Here is a 27,889-nt window from a genome sequence, read left to right on the forward strand (position 1 = left end):
CTTCAGCAGCCCACCCAGACTGGGTTGGGCTGCTTCCTTTTATACTCTGCCTCCAGGCTGAGCATGCCCATCAGAGTCAGAGGGGTAGGGCTTCCTCAGACTGCAAAGCATAGTTAACCCTTTGGGGGCTGGTGTGGGGTAGGTAAACCCCATCACAGTTGGGTTCAAGGAACCCTTTCTATAAATAAATAAAATGTCAAGCCCCCACCAAACCTTGCTATGTCTCCCAGGATTTAGGGAATTAAAAATGTAAATCCCACAGACACCTTTACAGGCATTTTTTCCCCACTTGCAAGCATACAGGAGCACTTGGGAATGTGAAACCAAAAATACTTTTTATTTGGGAAAGTTACAACAATCATATTTATATAAAAAGAGAAAACCCCAAACAGTATTAGGAGTACGGCTTAGCCCACAATCCTAGCTATTTATTAATTGATTTATTGCAGTGCAGAACTCATAATCACAAAACAATCCCTGCCCACTGACCCAGTGCCTTTTTCATGAATCCAAATAGACACAGTGGTGGTGAAGAGGTTGGCTCCGTTCCAGTTTAGCAAAGCCCACACCACCAGATCCAGTTGTAACATACACCTCACTAGTCTGTATTCACTTGGTTAGCTATACCATCTCAGCTGCTGCCTCATCCAGTTCACCATCACTACACTTCATTATTCAGGCCTGAGTCCAACCACCCATATGCCAGACTTCCTCCTAGCATCCTCCCAAACTGTGGCTGCTGTAGCCCTTTGTTTGTGGTACAGTGTGGGAAAACTCGACTGTCCAGAGGACAAATAAAGTTGACCCATGGGATCGTGGAATACCTTTGGCAGCTTCCAGAGCATAAGTCCAGTGGGGTTGCATCTATACTGCAAAGCAATAGGGCTTGAACTTTGGGTCCTGGCTTTACTCAGCCTCAGCCTCTCCACCCCTGTGAGTAATCTACATAGCAATGTAAGCCCAGCTTGGGCCGGGACTGAAGCCAAACCCTCCTTGCCTCCACACACCAATTGTGCTAACCTAGGGCTCAGACCCAGGGTCTCGGGACCCTGCAGGTCTAGAGGGTCCAAGCCCATGGTAAGCAGCGACTTAGGGTCTTGCTTTCTTGTGTGCACATGGCCCTGACTTGATTTGGGTCCTGGACATCCTCCAGATGTATCCCAAAGTTCCCAGTGGCAGAGAAGCAGCACTGCAGACAGCCAACACAGCAGCCAGAAGCACCACTACTGCCTGGCTGAGCGCAGTTCAAGCCTGCCAGGAGCAGGGAGCAAAGCTTATATGCAGGAGGCAGCTCCCAGACATGGAATGTTGTGAGTCATCCCTCCCACAGCTGTGCTGAACCAGGAGCCCTGCTGCTCCCCCTGCCGGCAGGGAAGCACTTGGTTCCAGCTCTGCTCTCTGGTCCTTGCTCCTGGGTCCCCCCACCCCTCCCTAGGGATTCGTGTGCTGGGGCACCTGGGCTGCATGGGCTGTCAGGGTGGTGAGTGGGAGCCAGTCCCAAACCTTCCCCACAGCCTCCCACAGATCCCGTATCCCTGCCTCCTGGGGTGCAGCAGGGGCAGGGATAAGGGATCCCCAGAGGGTGCTGGAGCATACTGCACTCCAAGCCCTAGGGATGCATTTTAACACTCTGCAGCAAATAGCAGCCAGGCTGGGGTGTATGTGTGTTTTTCCTCTGAAACCTACATTTTATGTCAAACTTTAAAACAAACAGACAAAAATAAATACAAAACAACCAAACAAAAACATTTAATATCCTATTTCAAAAATTAAGAATTGCAAAGTTTCATTTTAATAGGCTGGAGGCTGATGTCTAATTGTCCTCAGAATAGGTGCACGTGGGCATTTTCCTGCCAATGTGCCTCAGCCTAGAGGTGGAGAGACCAATTCTCAGATTAGATGGTAGTTCAGTATAAAGTCTTCTCAAACTGCAGTCATTCTACTGAGCCAGCCACCAAAGGAACTAATTATGCTTCTTATGGACACCTGAGTCCCATCAATAGCATCAGCACAGTTAGGAAACAGGATGGGCAGTAAAGTTTCCCCATAGTGTACCATGTTCCTAGGGCTAGAGTGTGATGGGGGCCCTCAGCAGTTAGGGATATGTTTACTTTGACTCAGGTCTGTACACTGCAGTATGTACACAAGAGCCTTAGGTTTGAACACAGGTCAGAAATTTCTTAATTTAGGGTTAAAATGCAGTGTAGATACTCAAGTCCAGGGTTCCCTGACATGGGTCAGCTGACTTAAGTTCCACATTGCAGTGTAAGGATGATTTGTGGAACTCCTTTGGCTTAATTTAATCAAAAGCTGTCCTTTGTGCCGTAGTGTCTTTGAACTCATATGTTCCTGGAACTTTAAATAAATTATAGCAAGGTGCTGTTACTACACAAACCTGTATGTATTTTCATTAGCTACAGTATTATTTGATTGATTTAATATACATAAGGAGAAAACATTTCATGTATAAACATCAGTGTCTAAGGCCTGGTCTACACTGCAGAGTTAGATCTAACTATGTAAGTGTCTACACTAAAATTTGACACCTGCCAATGTAACTGCCCCACTATGCTGACTCAATAACTTCACCTCCTCAAGAGGCATAGAGTCATTATTGATAGATTGATGCATGGTCAACGTAGACACTGCATTGCTTACATCCACTGTTACTGTCTTTCAGAAGCCATGCCACAATGCCCTATGCTGACAATACAATCAGTGCAAGAGCTCCTGGTGAGGACAAGCACTGCCAACGCAAGGAGCATAGTATGGACACGGAAAAGTGAATTACTGTGGCAGCTGTATGCCAACATTACATAGGTCGACATAATTTTGTAGTGTAGGTATGTCCTAAGTGTTGTAATTTAAGAAAATTTAGTGTCTACTTTTGTACAGTTAGGAAAATGTCAATGCCAACAGATTCTTGTGAGTATTTACATGCAATTTTATTACTCATATGGAAATGATTAGGTGATGTTGAGCATAGGAATGACTTATTGGCTCAGCATGTAAGTTAAAGTTGCCTGAGGTCAACTTTAATTTATGCTCCAGATGTTTCTGTGTTCACTTTGGGGCAACTCTAATTCATACACTATATAGCACAGTACTTGTTATATTATCTTACACAGTACACCAGAAGAAATAACTAACAATGACCTTGCTTCAAAACACTTTATAATTTACAACGTTTTCTGTTGCTGCAGTGAAAACATAGAAGGATTGAATCCCGTCTCACCTTTATTGGAGTAAATCAATAGGTGTAGGTCCATGAAAGTTAATGGAATTACACCAGTATAAAACTGGTGAGAGGTCAGATGCAAGCCTGGCATATGAGAAAAATTGTTTAGCAGCACTGCTCAAAAAAAAAAAGGTTCTTCACACCTGATGTAGAGCATTCTGTGATCATGCAAAAAATAATTAGCCTTTGCATAAATGATAGATAATATGGAATAAATAACATACAACATGTATTTAAAGATTAATGCATGTTGTGGCTGTTGTATTACATAAGCTTTGGGGATGACAATAGATTTTCTGTGGTAATGCGCTCCAAGATGTTGCAAGAAATAAAGTCATATCTTGCTAAAGCAGCATGGTGTTGGCCTTACACCTGGGCACATTAACAATAATCAAAGGAAGAACTAATTAAATGTGTTCCTTAATGAATAGCAATAGAAACCCAGTCCTTGTTTTGGCCTTTACGATACAATAAAAGTAAAATAAATAAAAAGAATCAATTAATAATGATGGCAAAACCATAAGTGTTACCATTCCTAAATTCTGAAATGCAACCTCAAATGGTTGTGGCAGGGTAGAGAGGCCCTCTAAAGCATGGGTAACAGGCAGGGAGCTGACTCATTGTGCATGTCTCTTGCTGGCATGGAATGGTAGAATAAAATGAGAGGGCTGAAGTACCCTGTTAAATGAAATGGGCCAACTCAAACAAATGTGGGGACCCCTGCAGAAACAATCAGTTGGACCCAAGTACCTTCTTCCCAGCTTTCCTCAGACTGCTGTGATGCCACAGCAGATGGGGCAAATAAGGAATGTGTCCAGAACTGGGTATTTTTCCCTTGGGGTACCATGCTTTCTCCACAGAGCTCTCAGTCAACACAAAACATCTTGTACTCCACAGCTGGTAGTACTGGAGCATGAGTAGTAAATGTTCCACTATGATTTCAACATGTTTCCCTAATAATGTAAGGCTCCAATGATCTCTTTAACCCCTACAGAGCCTTGAACTGGGGACCATCTCTTCTCTGTTTACACAGCACCTAGCACCATGGGGCCCTGTTTGGATGGTGAACTCTGAGTACTACCAGAATATAAATAATAAATAACAGTAATTGAGTGAACCAGCCCTGAAACCTGGAGTTCTATATTTCCTTAGTGTGCAGTGCTGTTGTAGTCATTTTTGGATTGCATTGTACTGTACAAGGCAGATAGTTGTACCAGATGTTAAAGGAACTTTTTAGCTTAAGCAGGGACTTTGTCTTTTCTGTTTGCTCATGCTTCTTGTTAGCACATCCTCCTTCACCCCCTCTCTGATTGTGGTTTTGATTTGTTAAAGCTGATTAATTTTCCTCACCGGACAATAGAAACTTTGGAGAAAAAAACTTGATTGATTACATTTTGTTTTGCCATTGGCCCATGTGAATTGCCTTTGAGAGCTTACAATGGTCTAATGTGTCTTAGATTTCCAAAAGGCAGATGCATGGTTCATGCTGTGTAGTCAGATACACAGCTAAGTTAGAACACACACACACAGGTTAGAAAATCAGAAAGTGACCTTAAAATGCAAGTCAGACTGGATAAATGTCAGGACAGACTGCAGTAGACTAAATTTTAAAACTAGTTTATAATCTCAAACACATTTTTCAGATTCTGTTTATAAATAAGCTAAACAAATATAGTGAATGCAATCCCTGGGCCAACTCTTGCACTCTCTTGTGCATGTGGTACTTGGGAGCAGGGTGGATAAGAGTACAGAAATCCCCTTCCCTACATATATGCAGCAGCTAGACAGAATGTATCCTTCAGTGCTAGGTGAGCAACCTGGCTAATAGACTTAGTAATGATCCATGTGGGGTATGGTCTGCAATTTTGGTGGCATGGCCAGACCCCTGGCCCATTCTGTCCATATGCTGCTCTTGGCAGTAGGTTCTGGGGATATATGTGTACAAATTATTCCCTTTTGGAATAACAATAAGGAGTGTTGCTGAACCCGTTGCTTCCAGAATAAGCAAGCAGGATGGCTCATGGATCCTCTGCTTGACTGCTCCTACTCCATTCTTTCTCCAATGTAGAAAAGAATTTTAAGGGCAGGGTTTTCTCCTGTCACAAAATAGAACCACATTATTTGTAAGAAAATTATCACTAGTGACTTTTGAATATAATAGAGGTATGAAATAATTGGGAAGAAAACACTACTTCCTCAACTACACATTTCAGTATACTTAGTCGATGCAGCATTGCAATTACATTTACCCAAAGTCCAATCCTGCAACCACTTATGCCTTTGTTTGACTTTAATCACATGAGCAGCTGTGTTTAAAGTTAAGCACAAATTTACAGGATTGGGGCCTCAATGACTATAAGAAAGACTTTTTGGTGCATGCTCCATGTAATAAGAGTAACAAAAGCTATACTACTCCACTTAACAGTAAATGTCACCATGTTTGAGTATTGATCTTATTGGTCATTCTTCGTTTGGATCTTCCATAACTTGTGACAATGCTCCCTCTATATTAACTTATAAATTGCAGCCTCTTGGCAGTGGCAAAATTCCAAATAAAATAAGTCTAGGTTAGTATCTCAAGTCCTGAGCCTGCTTTCATTGAAATCAATGACAAAACTGTCATTTATATTGGGACGAGGTACATCCTATTAATTAAAACTACACTAGTTTTCTGCCCTCATTTACAGCCATGGAACCTTATTAGGGTATGTGTGTGTATCAAGAGAGAATTTGGTCAATTGGCAGGTAATTTAGACCTAAAATATAGAGTTTAGCTAAAAAAAATAAAAAAAATAAAACATACTACTCATAGAAATCAATTTAAACAGGTTTTTTGGTTGGATATAATGTCTTACAGTTTTTGCAACTATTGCAGGATTGCTGTTGCATGAGAAACAGTGAAACAGTCTACAAACAAAATGAAGCTGACTACCTTAATTGTCAAAGTTACATAAAGTGCAAAAAGTAAAAGTAAACTGGATATAGCAAATTATTTTTATTTTTGTAATGTAAAGCATTAACTTCAACCTGGCAGTTTCCCTTTAGCCATTTTTTCCCCCACTGTGTTTTATAATATTTATTTTAAATTAGTATCACAGAAGTGCTCAGATTCAATGCTGAGGTGCGTAGTACGTAAAAGCCTATGAATCTTAGGTTCTGCATATGCTCTATTGTCACAGTATCTAAGTGCCTCACAGTCTTTAATAAAAGAAAAGGAGGACTTGTGGCACCCTAGAGACTAACAAATTTATTAGAGCATAAGCTTTCGTGAGCTACAGCTCACTTCATCGGATGCATTTTCCGATGCATCTGATGAAGTGAGCTGTAGCTCACGAAAGCTTATGCGCTAATAAATTTGTTAGTCTCTAAGGTGCCACAAGTCCTCCTTTTCTTTTTGCGAATACAGACTAACACGGCTGCTACTCTGAAAACAGTCTTGCATGTATTCTCTTCACAACACCCTGTGAAGCATGATCTCCATTTTACAAACAAGGGACTGAGGTACAAGGCTCATCTAAGATCACAGAAGTGGGCAGGGAAGTAAACGCTGGTCTACCGAGTCCCCAGACACCCTACTTACTGGACCATCCTTCCTCTCCAATCCCATGCGGAAGAAAAGAGGGAAAATAGTCACCATAACTGGAAAGACCAAGGACAGCAGCAAGGGTGGACGAATAAAGTTTGAAGTGAGCACTGTATTTGCAGGGTCCCACCTTGCTAAGCACTGAGCCGCTGCACACACTGGTACTGTACTGGGGGCTGTAGCTGGGTTGCAGTGAACTCTAGTTGAACTGGCTTTCCCTGTATTGCCTACAGGGGATGTTACGAACTCTCCGGTTTCCAGCCCCCAGGGACAGGAGAGCCTCGCCCAGCGCAGCTTTCCCCTATCGATCCCTCTTCTCCGGCTTTTCCCTGCGCGGCTCATACCGGCCGCCGCACCGCGCTCCGCCGTCGCCACCCCGGAGGGCCAGGAGCCGCCTGAGGCGAGAGGGGCGGACACGGCACGGGCCGGGCCGGGCCGGTCCATCCCCTCCCCGAGCAGCCCCGCCCGCAGCAGCGCTCCCATCCCCCACCCGTCCCGGCGGCGGCGGCTTCTCCCGCTCCCCTGGCCCAGCCCGCCTGCCAGCCCCGTTGCTTAGGGAGGGGAGCAACGCCCCGCCCCGCCCCCCCGTGGCCAGGCAGGCCCCGGGAGCCCAGGCCAGGGGGAGCCGCCCTTCCCTTCCCTTCCCTTCCCTTCCCCGCTGCGCTGACTGGCTGCTGCCGCCGCCGCCCGGCTGGCCCGGGCTCTGCCTCCCCGCTCGGCTCTGGTCTCTCCTTCCGCCTGTCTGTCTGCGTCCCCGGCGGCACCATGTTTCGGTTCCTGCGGGGCGCGCTGCTCCCCGAGGCTGCCTGCGAAGAAGCCAACAATGATAGCTCCAGGTACGAGACCCTCTTCAAGAAGCTGGACCTCAATGAAGACGGGAGAGTGGACATCGCCGAGCTCCATGTGGGCCTTAAAGCCCTGGGCATCCCGCTGGGTAGAGATGCAGAAGAGGTAGGGGCTGGCTGGGCCTGGGGCCGGGGCCTGGGGCCGGGGCCGGGATGTGTGTGAGAGGAGGTGAGTCCTGTGAAAAAACTCTGGGCTTTGAGGCCGCGAGCAGCAGGCGCTGGCCTTGGCAGTAGTGGGTGCGATGTGCCCCGTGACCACTTGCCTCTGGCCGGTGTGCAGAACGGGGCCCAGCGTGCCCGGGAGACTGTCTACACTATGGGGTTTTGTTGGCAAAAGGCAGCTTTTTGTCAACAAAACAGTGGATGAAGGTGCACAGGCTGCAAGACTCCTCCCGCTGGCAAAACTCTCCTGCTTTGCCAACTAAATAAAACCATCTCAAGGAGAGGCGCAGCACTTGTTGTGGCAAAGTTAGATGGATAAAGTGTCAGTGTGGACACCCTGCTTGGTTTTGATCCTGTAAGTGGCCTCCAGGAGGTATCCCACAATGCCCATCCTGACCACTCTGGTCAGCAGTTTGAACTCTGCTGAACTGAAACCTGTGATTATGCAAGGCACTGAATTTAGCCGTATAGAGTGGAAATCTGTTAAATTTGTTAGTCTCTAAGGTGCCACAAGTACTCCTTTTCTTTTTGCGAATACAGACTAACACGGCTGCTACTCTGAAAAAAGTTTGAACTCTGATATCCTGCACCCAGGTACGCAGGCAGTCCCTCCCCCCTGCCTCTTAAATCCAGCTCATTTGTTTGCTCTCTTGCCCATTTCAGATCCCTTCTGCCCTGCAGTGGGGTACAAGGCCGAACCCATTAGACGAAGCAGGCCGTATAACCAAAATGGAGCTACATTTCAGAAGGAATTTTGCTACATTTAGATATATCTTGTATAAGAAGGGCTAGATCCTCCTCCCATCTTTGTTGGTGTAAATCAGGAGTAACTCATTTGAAGTCAGTGGAGTTACAATAGTCTAGGTGAAAGGAGAGACAGGCCTAAGATACGCAAACCTTTTTGTCAGGGTTCCAATGGGAAACAATTTTGTTTTTCCTTTTAATATGTCTAATTTAGATATCTTAGGCCAGACAATTTTTTAAATAAAGTGCCAGGACTGCTCGAGTTGTTAGCTCTTTATAACCCCAATCTTGCAAATGGATCTGCATTTCAGTGGGACTCTGTGCTGTCATAATGGTACGCTTGTGTGCATCTATTTCAGGACTGAGGCCTGTGTTTTTAATTCCTTAGTATACAGCTTTAATAGTAGGAACTATCATGTAGGCTCTCTGTAAGGCTGTAAATAGATTAAATGTCCTGAGTCAAAATTTTATTAATAGCTTGGCAGTGGGTAATTCTGTGGGCGGTTGGGCTTGGTCTTGCTCACAGTGTGTCATCTCTGGTATCTCACAACCCTTTCTTGCATGATACCTGATAGCACATTCCAGGCCCAGCATAATAAAGAGAATGAATTGCTGATTTTGGCCCTGGCTGCACAATCTGCATCTCTCTGCTTGCATGATCTGAGTCATGGCAGTGTAAGTTCTTCTTGGGCAGCAGGTAAGAAAAGTTTTAGCACCTTCACCCTTCAGCCTCTGTGTCAGTGAGGTATAACATTAGCATGGCTACTGAAGAGGAGATGCATGTAGAAATGATTGGCCTGGGCCTGGGCAATGGAGAGTTAAAATACTTTTTTTAGTTTATATGTTTTTAGGACACGTTCCATGACCACCCCCCCCCCCCCCCCCCCGAAACATTCATACTTCACTGTGTTGTGGTGTTCTTGTTGGCCCATTGCGCTTGCATGCGCTTTACTGTCAGTGATATAATTTCATGTATGAATACAAAAATCTGACTATATTACAGAAATACCAAGGCCACATTCTTAGCTGGTGAAAATCACCCTAATTGCACTGAGTTTCATAGAGCTATTCTGAGTTACACCAGGTGATAATCTGGTCCCATATATATGTAAAAAGGAAACTCCTATGTATTACTATCTTTTAGCCATGGCTAGGGATATATTGTGAAATGGCTTATCATACATAATTCTATGGATAAGAATCATCTATGGTAAGGTGATTTTGTTCTGAGAAGGCAACATTTGGTCCAATGTGTGTGACTTTTAATTAGATCTCTTTGTTAGCCAAAGCTGGTGAGATTGGCCTTACTAGGATAGCTAATCTTAAAAGTTTGCATTTGTTTTAGTTATCTTCAATTTGAATTGAGTTTCCAAATTTGCTATCAAACCTGAGATTAGTTTGGCAAGATAAATAGCTCTATCAACTGTCACATACACAGTACAGTAACTCCTCACTTAACATTGTAGCTATGTTCCTGTAAAATGTGACTTTAAGCAAAATGATGTTAAGCTAATCCAATTTCCACATAAGAATTAATGTAAGGGGGGGGGGGGTTAGGTTCCAGGGAATTTTTTTCTTTGGCCAGACAAAAGGCATTATCTATATTTTAAACAAGCAATTTAATACAGGTATTAGGCTGGCAGCCCTGCTATCAGCTCCCCTACGCCCCCGCCCCCGGCACCTCCGACCCGTCAGTGGACCCCAAGGATCAGCCCCTTCCCCCTGCTCCTCCTGCCTGCGGCAATCAGCTGACTTGTGGCGTTCAAGAGGCTGGTGGGAGGAGCAAGGACGCAGCGCACAGCCTCCCCCTCCCTCCCCCGCCCGCGGCAATCAGCTGGTTTGCGGCGTTCTTCCGCAAGGTCCGCTGGTGGGTGGTAGGCGCTGGGAGGGGGGCGTGTAGGGGGGCTGCCATCCATGGGCAAAGCAGGCAGCCAAACGACGTTATAGGGGAGCGTTGCACAACTTTAAACGAGCATGTTCTGTAATGGAGCAGGGACGTAAGATCGAAACAATGTTAAGCGAGAGGGCGTTAAGTGGGGATTACCATATATCTCAGACTTCTATGTAACATGGGGAGGGCAAACTATGGCCCGTGGGACGGATCTGGCCCGTCAGGGCTTTCAGTAGGGCTCCCTGCCTGCCCTGGCCCTGCGCTGCTCCCAGAAGCGGCCTCTCGTGGCGGTGGCAGGGCAGAGGGCTCTGTGAACTCCCCTCACCAGCAGGCACCACCTCCCTGCAGCTCCCTTTGGCCGGGAACAGGGAACCGTGGCCAATGGGAACTTTGGGGTGGTATCTGCAGGCGAGGGCAGCATGTGGCGGAGCTGCCTGCCCCACCCCACCACCAGGAGCCACGGCTGGACATGCTGGCCACTTTCAGGAGTGGCGCAGGGCCAGCGCAGGCAGGGAGCCTGCCTTAACCCCACTGCACTCTGCTGCTACCCCAGAGCCACTCGAGGTAAGCAGTGTCGGGCTGGAGTCCAAACCCCTCCTACGCCCCAACCCTTGCCCTGAGCCCCCTCCTACACTCCTCCCCAACCCCTTGCCCGAGCCCCTTCCTGCACACCACACCCCGCACTCCCTCCTGCACCCCTGCCCCAGCCCTACATTCATCGCCCTGCATACAATTTCCCCACCCAGATGTGGCCCTTGGGCCAAAAAGTTTGCCCACCCCCATGTAACATAACCATAGTGTAACGTTATGCATTTCTCTCATTTTTATTATGTGGAATAAATATTTTGTTTTTTAATAATGCCATGCATTATTGATTTGGCCTCCACTTATGGAAATAAACTGGTGTGTGTGTGTACGCACTTATCCTACAAAGGGAATGGGAAACCAAGACAAAGTGGCCTAATGATAACGTTACCTATAGTGTGTATTCTTAAAACATCACTTTCAAGCTGATCTTGAATAAATAAAAGATTACTTTAAGGAGCTTTTAGCTTCTTCACTGTCCTTGGTATTCATTCATAGTCTATATTGTCATTACCCAAGGCATATATTAATATTCATACAGGGAAAAAAACCACAGGAAGTGCACTTTTGAGACGGAAACATGTCATATGGCCTCCAAATCAGAGGGATTGATTTTGTTTTCAGCTGTGAGGGTGCAAATCCAGAGCAGGTTCACCAAAGTGAATGGAGTAACAATTGTGTAAAGTAGGTGCAAGTGAGACCAGTACTGGATACGTTGAATTAGAAAACCTGATTTAGTTGCAGTGTTCAAAACCACCATTGCAATGAGTGGATTTGTGTTCTTTATTTTTATCAGTTACTTAAGGGAGGGACAGTACAGTCTGTTTGCTTAACTATGAGAATTGTCAGTTTTAAATTACATGCCAGCAGCGAATCTCAATCCTACTTTGCATGCTCACTATTAAAACCTGTTGTACCAGTTTCATGCCTGTAGTAAAGTTGATCTTCTACCTGGTGCAGGGGATGAAGTGTGTGTGTGTGTGTGTGTGTGTGTGTGACCCAGATTTTCTCATGTTTAAATGAAACTGAATGTTTAATTTCCCTACTGTGACGGGTTGGATCACAGAAACCGCCTTGGGGCTGCCAACTGATGTGCCAAGACTACTTCTGCCCCTGCTTTCCCTGTCAGCTTGGGACTCCCACACCCTGTCTTGCTGAACTAGACACGCCAGTCTGCTCCAACACAGACCCAGGGTCTGAACCACGTGTCCCAAAGCTGCAGACTTAACTGAAAGCAATTTAAGAAGTGTTTCTGTCTTCAATACTCAGATGCCCAACTCCCAATAGGGTCCAAACCCCAAATAAATCCGTTTTACCCTGTATAAAGCTTATACAGGGTAAACTCATAAATTGTTCACCCGCTATAACACTGATAGAGAGATATGGACAGCTCTTTGCCCCCCCCCAGGTATTAATACATACTCTGGGTTAATTAATAAGTAAAAAGTGATTTTATTAAATCCAGAAAGTAGGATTTAAGTGGTTCCAAGTAGTAACAGACAGAATAAAGTGAATTACCAAGCAAAATAAAATAGAACATGCAAGTTTATGTCTAAGAAAACTGAATACAGATAAAAACCTCACCCTTAGAGGAATTCCAGTAAGTTTCCTTTTACAGACTAGTCTCCTTCTAGACTGGGTCAGCAATCACTCACACCCCCTGTCATAAATAGAAAGGGAAGGGTAACAACCTTTATGTATGCAGTAACATAACATCCCTCTTGGCCAGAGGTACAGAATCCCCTTACCTGTAAGGGGTTAATCAGTTCAATTGACCTAGTTGGCACCTGACCAGAAGGACCAATGGGGAAAGAAGATACTTTCAAATCTGGGAGGGAGGAAGGCTTTGTTTTTGTGCTCTGTGTGTGTTCTCTCCGGAGACAAAGAGAGAGACCAAGCAAGTAATCCAGCTCCTACTGAATGATATATCTAAACTCACAGAAATAGTAAGTAATAGCAAGGAAATGCATTAGATTATCTTTTGTTTTAGCTTGTGAATTTTCCCTGTGCTAAGAGGGAGGTTTATTCCTGTTTTTTGTAACTTTGAGGTTTTGCCTAGAGGGGAATCCTCTGTGTTTTGAATCTGATTACCCTGTACAATTACCTTCCATCCTGATTTTACAGAGGTGCTGCTTCTACTTTTTTTTTCCCTTTATAATAAAGTTCTGGGTTTTTTTTTAAGACTCTGTTTGGTTTTAATGTCCTAAAAACCCAGGGATTTGATCTGTGCTCACTTGTACCAATTGGTGAGGATATTATTCTCGAGCCTCCCCAGGAAAGGGGGTGAAAGGGCTTGGGGGGAATATTTTGGGGAACAGGAACTCCAAGTGGTTCTTTTCCTTGAACCTTTGTCTAACTCACTTGATGGTGGCAGCGAATGCCATCCAAGGACAAGAAGGGATTTTTGCCTTGGGGAAGTTTTAACCTAAGCTGATAGAAATAAGCTTAGGGAGTCTTTCACATGGGTCCCCATATCTGTACCCCAGAGTTCAGAGTGGGGAGGGAACTCTGACGACCCCCTGTAGTTGCTGTCCTTTGTTCCAGTTTCTTTCAGGTATCCTTGGGGATAGCCAGCTGAAGACAAAATGGAGGGGTCTCCCTGAGCTTAAATAGACTCTCTTGTGGGAGGAGATCTCGTCCTCTCCCCTATGCAAAATCCAGCTTCAAGATGGAGTTTTGGAGTCACATGGGCAAGACACATATCCATGCATGACTCAGTTTTTACAGGCACCAGCCATTGCCCACATGGTATCTTGAATGTCTCCAGGAAGATTTCTTATGTGGATTGGAGCCTTCCAACATCCATTGTTCATTAAATGCTTCTTGATTGGGCTTTGAACTTGCAAATTCCTTTCTAAAGAAGCTGACCAAATGCCTTACTAAGATTATTTAAAATCAGACAAGTATACATCCAATATTTATAACTCTGAATACAACAATGACACATGCATACAAATAGGATGAGGATATTCAGTAGATCATAACCTTTACATAGATATGTTACATGGCATATGTAGCATAAAATGTATTCCAGTATATGTCATATATACATTCATAAGCATATTTCCATAAAGCCTTATGGGGGGCACTGTCAGACCTACCTATTGGACTGAAAACTCTGGGAGACAAAATGTCATTTCTAAGGTTATAAGTAAAAAAGTTTTATCATGGCAACCTCCTAATAATTGTGTCAGTCTCTCCAATTTTGCTTGGTAATTTTTACATATGGAAAAGCTGAACCAAATGTAGAGACTGAGAATCTCTCTGCCAAATGCTGCTCAGTTACATCAGTGTAAATTGGAAATAAATCCATTAAAATCAGTGGCGTTACCTGGATTTACAGTGATGTGACTGAGAGCAAAAATTGTCTTCCCTTCCTTTAGTTGCTACAAAATTAAAAAACAAAACAGAACCAGAAAAACTGTACCTTCCATGAGTCATGTCATGCATGCAAGGGTGGGAAATATACATGGAATGCACTCAATTTCCTGTATATTCATTGTTTTAAACTTACGCTATTTCTACAATACAGCCTATGTCAGCAAAATATATTTTGCTCAGGGGTGTGAACATTCCACCCCTCTGAGTGACATAGGATACACTGACATAAGCATTCAGTGAGAGAGCTTCTCCCTACACCTTGGGCATGTCTACACTACAAAATTATTTCAACCTAAGTTACGTCAGCATACAGCTGCCGCAGTAATTAAATTGCATTTGCAAGTCCATCCTAGGCTCATTCTCCCACCAACATAGCTTATGCTGCTTACAGAGGTGGTTTTTTTTTTATGCCTACAGAACTCTCTCCCATCAGCACAGAGCGTCTTCACCAGATGCTCTAGAGCTGTGCAGCTGTACTGGTGCAGCTCTGCCGCTGCAGTGCTATATATATATAGACAGATCCTTAGTCTGCAAATAGCATGAATCAGAAATGGCTTAAGGCTATCTTCAGAGAGCCCCAGGCAGCCTCACCTCCAGCTCTTTTCCTGTGTTTAGGTAGCTACTCAGTTTCTTCTGCCCTTTTCTGAGTCTAAACAAAGTAAAATTGTCTTGTTCTGGTGCTTTGCTTCACTTCAAGTCTTGGTCTGTCCTACAAGTGTAGGTTGGTATAACTATGTCCCTCAGGGATGTGTACCAGTCCAACCTGAGGGACATGGTTATACTGACATAACCCTCAGTGTAGACAGTGCTATGTCAGCAGGAGGGCTTCTCCCATCAACATAGCTACTGCCTCTCAGGGAGGTGGAGTACCTATGCTGATAGGAGAAGCTCTCCCATTCGTGTAGATAGCATCTTTTCTAAGCGCTACGGCGGCACAGCTGCACTGATGTAGACAAGCTCTAAGGCCTGGTCTACACTATGGAGTCAAGTTGATGCAAGGCAGCTTTTGTCGACCTAACCATGTAAATTTCTCTCTGGCATAACTGGCATTTCTCTGGCATAACTGCTCCACTACACTAACTTAATAATTCCACCTCCATGAGAGGCGTAGAGTCAATGTTGATGTAGTACAGTAAAAGCTGTTTTATCCGGCAGGTTGGGGAAATGATGGAAGCTGGTAAGTGAAAAATGCCGGTTAACTTAGAGTCAGGGGCTAGAGGCAGCAAGTTGGGGCGCAGGAGGGGGTGTAGGGTGCCTGATTGGGGGAGGGTGCTTGCCTTGGGCGGATCCCCTCAAGCGGTAACCTGTCCTGGCTACTCTTAGGTGGAGGTGTGGCAGGTAGCTCTGTGCGCTGCCCCCGCCCCGCCCCAAGCGCTAGCTCTGCGGCTCCCATTGGCTGGAAACCGCAGCCAACCGGAGCTGCGGGCGCGGTGCCTGCAGGCGGAGGTAGCACACACAGTCACCTGCCATGCCTCCACCTAGGAGCATCTGGGACAGGTCGCTGCTTGCAGGGAGTGTGACAAATTTAAGTTACCAATCTGCCTGGGGTGTCAGGTGATCAGGCTGAGGCTGCAGGATCTTTAGGGGAGGAGATGAAGGAGCATACCAAGTGACTAAGTTTTAAAGCTTTATTAATAAAATAACAGCGGTGAGTGCTGGGCGCTCTCCATGTCACTCAGGGGAAGAAAGAAAGTGTTAGTGCCCGTGCCCTAACCCACTTTCATACTCACACGTGCACAACTCGAGGCTGGCCAAGCCTGGGTGTAACGTCAGAAGAAGAGGGGGAAGGGTGGATGAGAGTTCTGTCCTGTGCACAGGCCATCCAGAGACCGCTGTTGATCTCTTGATTTGCTTCAGCTCTTAGTGGGGTTTTAAGTCCTGGGGTTTTTTTGGGGGCTTTTCGTTCAGAGACCTCTGTTCCCTGTGCTCTTTGTACCAGTCCAAACCGGCTTTCCGTGGCTTCTTCAGCTTTTTCAAAGCACACCTGCTTCAGGGATGCGAGACTGTTGTTTTTCCACTTGCTGTCTTTCGCTGTCTTACTGGTTTTCGCAGCCCCTGCAGTTCTGTTCAGCCGAATCTTCCTTTCTCACAGCTGGACTGGGTTGGAATCCAGGCCCCCCCATCTTTCTTGGCCAGCAGCTGAGAGTCAGTTGTGTGCTGTGGCCTTGGGCTGGAGTCAGTGTCTTATCTTCAGACCTAGCTGGAGCGTCGAGTTAGCCCATTCCCTTCTCCCTTCCTCCCTCTACAGCCTCTTGTACCCTGCAAAGGAACTTTTCACTCCACACTCACACCTTCAACCCTTCCCACAATACACTTCACTACATATACAAGCGCTAGCAACATACCGTGCTAAACTGCTTACCCAGGGGTCCCCAGGAGGGGGGGCAGTTATATTGTAACAGGAACTGCCTAAGCTGAGCGCCACCCGTATCCGGCACTCTGTACCTCCTCCTGCACCATAACCCGCTGCCCCTAGCCCGCTCCTGCACCTAAACTCTTTCCCAGAGCCCACACTCCACACCCACTTCTGCACCCCAACCTCCACCGACCCCGCACCAACCGGAATATAAACCAGAATTTCAATGAAGATCAGAAATGTCAGTTTATAGAGCTTTCCGGTTGGTGAAGTGCCGGATAAAACAGCTTTTATTGTAATTAGGTCGATGCAGTATCAGTGTAGACCCTGCATTGCTTATAGCGACTTCTACTGGCTTTCAGAAGCTGTCCCACAATGCACTGCAGCGACAGTATAGTCTGTACAAGCACTTCTGATGAGGACATGCACTGCTGACACAAGGAGAGCATAGTGTAGACATGCAAAAGTGATATAATTAATGGGATGGCCATATGCTGATGTAATTTAGGTCAACATAATTTTGTAGTGTAGATATGCTCAAGGGGTAGACAAACCTTCTATCTGATGCTGCATATGTCACACTACAAGCAGCATTGCAAATTTCATCCAGCCTGGTACTGTTTTTGAAGTCTTCCATAAAAATATTATTTGATTTTTTTTTACACTCTTTTACTAGCAAATTTCTTCATGAAACTGCATCTTGCTAGTAAAATTAGAATTTTAAATGATAATGGTCTGTATCACTGGATACAGAAACACACACTCACAATATCCTTCAGTAAAGGATGACAGAAATGCTGAGTAAGGAAATGTTAATGCGATAGTGAAAAGACAGCTATCTTCATTATTTCCAAATTTTGCTTGGAGGATAGATTAATTGATACATGATGATACATTTGATACATGATACATTTATTGAAAAAGGAAAATAATTCAAATGCCTTTGACGCAACAACTTTGAAAAAATTTAAAGGACTGGATTTATTGAATTTTTTTACTTCCTCCTTGCACAAAAATCCTAATGTTATTCCTAACTAACACTACTTGTCTGCAGAGAAGTCCTATTGCATACTAACATGACCCAAATTTAGTGCTTTTTTATCTCTGTGAACTAAGTTTGGCTGCATGGTTATTTGCAGCTGTGCTGGCTAATATTATACCTACATAAATATTATTTCAGTGGTGTGCACAATGTACTCAATTTTATCCAAATGTATGTGGGCAAGTAGTCCTTGCCCTTACAGTCTTCAATCTTTACAATTCTGCAAAGACTTACATGGGTGATTAGTTCTGCTGAAGTAAATGGGACTAAATTCAGTGCATAAAATTAAGTGCACATATAAGTTCTTTGCAAATTGGGGCCTATGAAAAGATGATAAATCTCATGGTTCATGGTGTAAGTATACTACATGAATGGTTCAAGAAGAAATTTCCCTTTTATATTAAAGCATTATGTAATTGGCCTCTTGCATAAGGAGTGATAGAGTATCTGGATTCTTCTAAAGAAGCATCAGATAAAGGTCACTGTCGACTTTGGGATAATGAACTATATGGTATGCTCTGGTATTTCCTCTTTCCCTGTCTTCTCATTCAACTTTATTCATTTCCAATATTTGATCAAACATTCTGGCAAGTGAAATAACAGGTATATGAGTATTAATGTGCACAGCCCTTAAAGATAAAGTATTCTATCTCACAAAAGGATCCCATAGATCACACTAATAAAAACATGATGAATTGATGGTCTGCTTTTCCTTCATCTTGTCCATTTGCAACAGACCAAACCCAGACTTCTTAAAAATTGGAATGTGCATATATATGAAGTGTTATACCAATAAAATAAAAACCAGCAGGATCTTATTAAAGGGGAAAAGGCAAAATACCACATTTATTGTGAATACAGAAAGAATCATAGTAAGCAGTTAGTTATAGCTATAACATTCCATTCAATCTTATATTTAGTCACACATTCATTCATACATGCACCCAGGTTCTGCAAGGTTGTTATCATAGTTACCAGCCTTAGAATTGCTCTTGCCAAGCCACTGGCCAGGTGGCCTGGACATGAGGAGGGAGCATGGCCTTGTCAGATGCTCATCTGATGCTCCTGGAAGTTGGTTTGCAGAATCAGACCCCAAAGTTCTCATTTTCTAGAGTCCATTTTTATAGGAATTTCTTCCTATGCCAGTCCATGGGAATTGCTTCATCATGCTGTTGCTGAATCAATCAGCAGATGGCACATTCCTGACGGCTCCGTGCTGCCAGATGTTATCTTGTTCTTTGGTTCTCCCATTCTTGAGGCTGTTGGGTGGATTCCAGTCTGCCTTCCGGGGGTCCTCTGGTTATTTCCAGTTGACGCCTTCTTCAGCCGATGGACACTGGATTCTTAGGCTGGCACCTCCCTGATCATTCAGTTATTATCCACACCAAGCATCCATCCACATACATCGTCTATCTCTATTTTAATCACAATTGTTAACAAAGCGAGATGAATACAACAAAAGGGCGGGGAGTCTCTGGGTGCTGTTTCTGTTGTTACAAAGTCTCTCTCTGTGTGAGTAGTTGTTACAAAGAATTGCTTTGAGAACAGACTCTGTCTTAGAATGTACTAACACAATTAGCAGCTTGCAAGTTTCACACACACAGGGAGAGAAACAGTACCAAAAAACCAAGAGACCTCTTAATTAGTAAACCCTGGAATTTAAACTATGGGGACTCAAACTCATGTAATTTTAATACAGAACTTCTTTAATATGATCCAACAAAAGGCTGCCAGAATGGCACTGATTATAGTTTGTAGTATATGCTACTTCCCAGAATCAAGTAGAGGCACCGATCACATTACAAAGTTGCACAAATGGACACACTATTTCAAGTCAAACAGAGGAAATGCAATATGGCTATAGTATCATATGGCTTTCCATAGACAGCATTAATTATAATCATACCGTTAATGCACAGTCATTCTGAATTGTGGAAAAAATCCTTTTGCAGAGAAGCAAAAGGAAAATAGATACTTTTTTTCTTTTTTAAATGAGAGAGAGAAACTTGGGCCAGATCCTCAGCTGGTTTAAGTTAGTGTAGCTCCAGTGATGTGATCTATTCAGAATACACTGAAGGTGTTAAACTAGCAACCCATAAATAGTGCATTTACATGTAGAGTTCTGTTTTTGTTCATCTCATCAGATTGCATATCAATCTTTGTGATAAAGCTGAAGATGGACAAGAATTTTCAGGTGTTAGTTTTCAGAATGACAGCAGAATATTCGGATTTTTTTTAATATATATCTAGACCCAAGATAAGACTAGTGAGATGTTATCAGATTGAATATTCAAAGTTCCAGTGACAATTTATGGTCTGGGTTGAAGTACTGTTATTTAAGATCATACTTTGACGTAATGGGCCTAATACTCATTTACACTAAGGGAATATCTACACTTAACCCCGCTGTAGCACTTCAGTGTAGCCATTCTCTACAGTGATGGGAGAAGTTAATTGATCTCCACAAGAGGCAGTAGCTAGGTCAACAGAAGAATTCTTCTGTCAACTTAAGCACTATCTATACCAGGAGTTAGGTCTGCTTAACTGTGTTGCTCAAGGGTGTGGATTTTTCCTAAGAGATACAACTGGATCAGCTTCACTTTTTATTTTTGACTTGGCCTAAGGCCCCTTTACATAGCTGGGACAGTGTAATGGGGCCTTAAGGTGGGAGTAAATTACATTTATACCCACTTGAAGGCCCCTTTACACTTTCAAACTGATGTAAAGGAGCCTTGGTATAAATGAGAATCAGGCCCAATGATATTTACCTCTCAGCAATTGGTTTGCACTAATATCCACATTTTATCAGGTAAAATGATTTTTCTTTTATGCCCTGAAAATAAACCAGCAAGTGACCCAGAAGTCCAGTTTTAGTTCTAAATACTTGTTTCCTAGACCTGAAAACATTACAGATCGTTGAAATGTATATAACATAAAAAGTACAAAACCAAAAAATTATTTTAGAATGCTTTAAACTAAACCAAACATTTTGAGGTTCGTATTTTCTTTATAGTTCTGTCCCTTTTGTCTGAGAGGAGGTTTAAATGCATAATTATACCACCATATTTATTACGGCATAGCTAAGTATGTATATAATCTGATGATCATCTATTTTAAGTGTCTTAAAATGGCACAAAGCTAAAGTGTGTGTGTGTGTGTGTAATCAGATTGAAACTTGTCAGATGTTTCTAGCATAGAAAGCATTTCCCCCTTTTATTTCAGCTATTAAAAAAGCAACCTCCTACCCCTCCCCTAAAAGCCACATAAATGTCGCATAGTTTTGTTATTAATTTCAGTTAATTTTCTTGATGAGACAAGGTGAAGTAAGCAGCATTTTAGGCCAAATTAATCTAAATTAGTGCCTCTTCATTATGATGTAACCTGGATAATAACATTTCAGAAGTGACTGTTGCTGCAGCAACTGCTTGAACAGAAATTTGGACAGCTTTCCAAAAGCAGACGGTCTACATTTTGAATCCATATAATACAGAGTTTACCCATGAAGTTCCTCACACATTTCTCTCTCAATTCCCCCCTATGTTCCATTCAAATTGCATGACTGCGATCTCTTTCCTTAGTTCTCCCATTCTTGCGTCCTTCTTCCAAGCCAGATAAGTCTTCTGTTGCTCTGAATGTCAGCTGTCTCATTCCCCTTCTCTGTTCATAGATACTCTTTTTAGTAACTAAATATTGATTAATGAGTAAAGAAATTGCAACCATTAATTCTCTTCAAACCTGCGACAGAGGGCACAGAAGGTCCCAAACCTTATCATAACCAATGTCTTATTTTGTAGACTTCAGTGATCAAAAATCACAAATGTTTCCTCAGTAATAATCTGATTTTAGTTTTAATAGGATATGCAGATTAATTAAAATGAAATAATTTTTATGACCATCAAAGCCTGCCATATGCAGCAGGCCCCGAATCTCCATTAAAAAGATATATAAAGTGTGCTTATCATCCTTAAACCTCAGAAAAGTGAAAATTAATCTTTATGTACATTTGGGTTTCATTGGTTTTTGGTTCTATTTTTAAGTAATGCTTGATGAAAGAATGTCATAAGTGATTATAATTCTTCCTCTTGCTCCAGCTCATAGCAACAGAAATTGGCCCATGTGGACCGCAAGTCAGCAAAGCTGTTATATATGTTGTTAACTTCTTTGCTGAATCATGGTTTTGCGTCAGCACAAATGGGCCCAGTCCATTGGAAAACTGTTGATTTTAATCCAAGACTTGTAAAGTGAGGATGATTCTGGGTTTGTCTATATGGGGACACTCAGGAAAAATTGATCCAAATTAGCTAAAGGTGTGAATTAAAACTGGATTAGTTAAACTGCATTCAGTTTCATTTAATTCACTTCCAAAGTGAATTAAGCTAAACTGAATTAAAACTGCTTTAATTCAAAATGAGTGTGTCCACACAGGGGTTTAATGCAGTTTAACTAAACCAGTTTTAGTTCACACCTTAGTTTGGATTAATATTTTTGAGTGTTTCCATGTAGACAAGCCCTCGTGACAGGCCATCCTACGCGATGGACAGATCACCATGCCAAATATGGCTGGAGTTGCAAAGAATGCAGATGGAGAGCTCCTACAAAGACAACTCATATCTCTTATGCTGTGCTGCTTCAGATTCTTGGTAACTTTTAACTCCCAATCCATGAGACTGAGGGCAGGTCTACACTAGAAGCTCTACATCAGTGCAGCTGCAGCGTGTCTGGAGAAGATGCTGTATGCCAACAGGAGAGCACTCTCCCATTGGCATAATCACTCCACTTCTGGAACTTTTGCCGACATAGCACCAGTGTGGACAGTACTTAGGTTGCTTTAAATTGCATTGCTCAGAAGGGTGTCATTTTCACACCCCTGGCAATATAAGTTAGATCAACTTAAGCAGTAGTGTAGACCTGCCCTGAGTTGAGAGCATTAATCTAGGCTTTACGATAGCCTTTTCTGCATGCCATAGGTAGTAAACTGATGGGGTTGGCATCTGTTCAGCTAGGCTCATTTTGTGGGTTTTGTTGCTTGGAATGGACTGGTGAAAAGAAGCTCTCTTGCTCCCTGGTACTATAAGAAGGGAGAGCTTCAGGTCAATAAATGGTGTAAAGTACTAACAGAGACAAAGCTGTCATGTAGTGATCAGCATCACACATTTATATATCGTGGTTCCTTCAAGCTTCTTGGATGGATGGATGTCAATTTTGGGAGCAGGAAGAGGCCACTGCATATATTTTAAATGACAGCAATACTCCTGGGAAGGAGGGGAAATAATTCAAAATACTGGTAGGCTTGGCCTCAGGTTTGTTTGGATTTGAAAGGATCTGTACTGGAACTATCCCTCAGCCATTACAATGTGGAAATACTGATTTATTTATAGTGTTGTATTTAATATTGTCATTTACAGAGTTCCATAAGTGTGCATTGTTCTTTACAGATATAAATAGGACAAGGGGCCAAAATTGGCTTCGGTGTTAGGGGTACACATCCACTGAAGGCAGTGGAGTTGCACTCACTTAAGCAGGGTTGAATTTGGTCCAAGAAGCTTGCAGTCTAATACAGAGGTAACATTAGACTAGGATGCAAAGTTAGATGATCCTATATGAAGGGATATTCAGTAAGCAAGCTATACCTCCTCTTCTGACTAGGGAAAACCTGTGAAACAACTGGTCATTATGTGACCTCCCTAGTTTTAATATGTAATGTGAAAACCTCTGGTCACAGCTGGGCAGATAGTTACTGTTCTTATTGTGGTGCTGTTTTGATTTTGGCTTTTTTGTAATGCATTTGCAGCCCTGCACTCTATTTACTAGTCATAGTTTACAGAATGATCATGAGTCACTAATTGCACCAATTAAGAGTCTTTAAATGCTGTTCCTTTGTCCTTGTGTTCTCCTCAAGATAAAGAGGCAGGAAGTTGGAAACACCCAGCAATCTCTTGGTGACTTCTGACTTTTAAGCATTCATAAGATTTAATTAATCTGTTAAAATAACAAGCTAATTTGATTGAGAATTATTTTATAAAACAAAACCAATCTCCTCACCCACCACTTCTTTGTTTTGAAACAATGAAATTCTGAGTGTGAAAAAGTTTCCCTACCTTTTTTAAAAAATCATAGTTACAAAACTTTAATAGTGACATTTTCAGGAATTTAAAAGAAAAATCTGCGTACAAATATAAAATAACTTCTACCCTCTTCTACTCTGTAGGTACCATCATGTTGAAATATCAGTGGGTCATAATTGTACCACTTAGTAATCTAACAATGTGCCAGGTCAGTTGTCAGATGCAAAATATTTCACAGAGTATCAGGGTTGGAAGGGACCTCAGGAGGTCATCTAGTCCAACCCCCTGCTCAAAGCAGGACCAATCCCCAATTTTTGCCCCAGATCCCTAAATGGCCCCCTCAAGGATTGAACTCACAACCCTGGGTTTAGCAGGCCAATGCTCAAACCACTGAGCTATCAGGTTTCCCTTGTTTGGCAATGAATATTGTTTGTTTATGAACAACAAATCATAGCTGTGGATGTACCTGAGAATACTGGGAAAAATTAAAACACTGCAGCATCCTTGCCTATTCCCCCAACCCAAGCTTTGAATTTTTTCTTGCATTTCATTCCACCTCCAAATGCTTGGGCTTGTATTGCCTTAGTGTGACAGAGTTAGCTGTTTGTACAAAAGGCACCAGAAGCAGAAGAACAGTGACAAAGTGTTAATTTGTTAGAAACCACAGCTTGAATGGTATAACATGTCAGACCTGGATGTTTAGTCAAAAAATGGAAGGCCTTGATATTAAAATACAAATAGACAAAAGGCAATTGTAAGGTTTTTGTATAATTAAATCTACTGGTGTGCTCAACTAGTAGTTATCAGTTCTTTGTATATATGCCGTGTTGCTATGTCTTGTGTAATATCTTTATTTCTTGGGTTCAAAGTTTCAAACAGTGAGACATGAAATGGCCTGCCTTGGGGAAACATGCAAACATTTTTTTTTTTCCCTTGCTGTTGGGTCTAACCAAGGATGTGCTGAGCCCACAGCAAGTCTATACCAGGAAATAGCATGCTAGCTCTCCTGGCAGCTCAGGCTGCCAGCCTTATCATTTGCCTCCCTAAGCCTCTGTTGTCTGGTTCTGGGGAGTAACATGGGGGAGCCTGCACTGTAATTCATCTAATGACCCCTTATGGAGAAAGCTGGAGAGCACGAGGAAGCAGCAGGCAGGCTCCAGAAGGACAGGGAGATAGAAAACAATGTCTGGTACCAGTCTGCACCTGCAACAAAATAGAAAATTTGGTACAAAAGTGTTGAAATCGGTCGTGTCTTAAAAAAATGCTAAATTCTGCAACCACAGAATAGCAGAGTCCATGGGGCCCTTGTTGAGGTGAAGGGGCAATTCATATCTCAGAGTTATTGTTTCAAGTTCTCTGCAGACTCAAGCAGGCATCACTTCATTGGCTATGCTCAGAAAATATGTGGGCTGCAGCCTATAATGAATTTCTGATCTTCCAAGCATTGCTGCTCTCTTCTTTTTGTTTTTAAATTTAGGGCAGAGAGGGGAAGGAAGAAGCTTTTAGTTTTGGAATATAAATTCTGGTTATTTTTCCAGTTTCTGTCATAATCAAGTCATTTTGTTTCCTGTGGTATAGCTTCACAATCAAATATCTCGGTTTATTCCCAGTGCTAGGTTGGGGGAATAGCATGCTATGCACCCTGTCTATTTTCACAGTCTGACACATTTAAAAAAAAAAACACAACAAAATTCACATTTAAAAAAAATTAAACACACACTTTAAAAATATGTAAATTAACTGCATTCACTACCTATTTATTTTCAAACACATGCTTTGAATTCTGAAAAAAGTCATTGCAATTACATTTTTATTTAGGACACTATCCAGTTTCCACTGAAGATAATAGGGAGTCCCTTTATCTGATGTTTGGTGTGCCAGAATGAAAATTGCTCACTGGATGTATATATTGACCCAGCTACATGGCAATTAGTTTTGCCTAGAGAGCATATTAAATGGGTCAATGAGAATTTTGCCCCAGTATCTGAGGATAAATTGACCCATGATGTGTGTCAGCTTTTTTTTTTTTTTTTTTTAAAGCTTATGGTTGGAAACTCTTTTTCGTGTGTAAATAATGATCAGTCATGCAGCTATCTGATTGGCACACTTTTCCACAATTCATCTAAATAAATGTTGTCTTTAAAAATTTCCTTTTATTATTATTTATTTATAATAATGAGATAGTGTATATGTGTATAAATAACACACATTTCTATATTCTGGCATCATGAAAATAATTCAGTTATTGTTCTTGCACTCATGAGTGATTGCTCTTCTTTTATGACAAATGAATTAACAGATTACAATAACTAGAAGAAAATTAGTTGATTATCACTGACACCAGATTTTCTAACGGTTGGTGTCACAAATAAAGTATGTGTTGTAAGACGCCCACCAGCAGGAAACTCAGAAATGTTGGCTTCAATCCAAAACTTTGTCTCAAAAATAAATTGTAGATTGTATAGATTGAAAGAAGATTTTCATCCTAGGAATTTCCAGAATTCTAGGGTGAGCAAAATAGATGATCCTTCTTTTGAAACACATCTTCTCCTACCCCCCAACAAGCCCTTCCACCTCTGCCATGTCAAAATGGTTTGGAGAGACTGGGACTGTGGCAAAGGATTGTAAAGACAAAATTAGGGAGTCCACATTTATTACTTTCTAGTGACTTCCATATAAAATGTGTTGAGTTTAAGTAAAATTATGTTTTCTAATTTCAAGCCCTACAAACTCAACCAGGAATCTCTGTTCTCTTGGACTCTCTTGTTGTTCTCCAGTAATAGAGATTCTGTAATTGGAATTTAGTTAGCATTCTGTTGCAGCTATGAGCCAGAGCAAAATCTTGCTCATTTTCCCATAGGGGTGGGTTTATGGGCGTGTGTGTGTGGGGAGGTGCACACACAAGTATGGAGTAGTAACAATTTATTTTAGTCAGTGAAGCACTTGGAATATTGGATATTATTGGATAATATTGGATATTAGGAAAAACTTTTTCACTAGGAGGGTGATGAAACACTGGAATGTGTTACCTGGGGAGGTGGTGGAATCTCCTTCCTTAAAAGTTTTTAAGGTCAGACTTGACAAAGCCCTGGCTGGGATGATTTAGTTGGGGATTGGTCCTGCTTTGAGCAGGGAGTTGGACTAGATGACCTCCTGAGGTCCCTTCCAACCCTGATATTCTATGATTCTATGATTCTATGAATATAAAAATGTTTATTGGTTTAAGACGATGCCACTTCTAGATAGACAAGGTGGGCGAGGTGTAATATCTTTTATTGGATCAACTTCTGTTGGTAAGAGAGACAAGCTTTTGAACTTACACAGAGCTCTTCTTCAGGCCAAGCTTGAACACTTGTTGGTCTAATAAAAGATAGTACCTCACCCACCTTGTCTCTCTAATATCCTGGGACCACCATGGCTACAAAAACACTGCATACCACTTCTAGATAGTCACATTTCTGATCAGAACTTCAGTGTAACAACCTCTTTCTATAAAGGACTAATCCAGAAATCAGACTTATCTCCTAGCTAAGAAAGTCAGTGACAGGAAAGCTATTGATGAACTTCTGAGTGATGTTATTAGAAATGACAGAATCTGGAAGGACCAATCACAGTGATAAGGGTGTTTGAGTGAGCTTGGCTTGGGTATCCCTCATCAACCCAGTTGTTGCTAAAAGGAATGAAGTTATAGCCATAATCTACAGTGCATTAAGAGCAGTAATACTGAAACAAGTTGTACTCTGCAGTCAGTCAAGAATAGTTGAGAGTTTAAAAACTATACATTTTATTTTGAACTATGCACAATTTGCCATGCTAGAGGAAGACATGTAAGTCACTTTTTATTTATTTCATAACTGAGTGCCATGTGACCATTCCCTTCTAAATATTTAGTGAGAATTGTCTTATCTCATGAATTTTGTTCACAAGATCAAAAATGTTTAAAACTTCAAATATGAGCATAGATTACTTTAGTGGAAGGGTTGGGGAAGAAGAGGAG

The 27,889-nt window shown here is 42.5% G+C and overlaps 1 protein-coding gene across 1 annotated transcript in view; it reads left to right on the forward strand.

Annotated features, from left to right (window-relative positions):
* Positions 1–7,452: 7,452 nt before the first annotated feature.
* SLC25A24 (solute carrier family 25 member 24) overlaps positions 7,453–27,889 on the forward strand; it is a 39,343-nt gene continuing 18,906 nt past the window's right edge. The window contains 1 exon segment of the mRNA XM_043520499.1: positions 7,453–7,772. Within this exon segment, the coding sequence (XP_043376434.1) occupies positions 7,587–7,772 (186 nt within the window). The 5' untranslated portion in view covers positions 7,453–7,586.

Source organism: Dermochelys coriacea, chromosome 8 (genome assembly GCF_009764565.3).
Source record: "Dermochelys coriacea isolate rDerCor1 chromosome 8, rDerCor1.pri.v4, whole genome shotgun sequence".
In the NCBI taxonomy this organism is placed as follows: Eukaryota; Metazoa; Chordata; order Testudines; family Dermochelyidae; genus Dermochelys; species Dermochelys coriacea.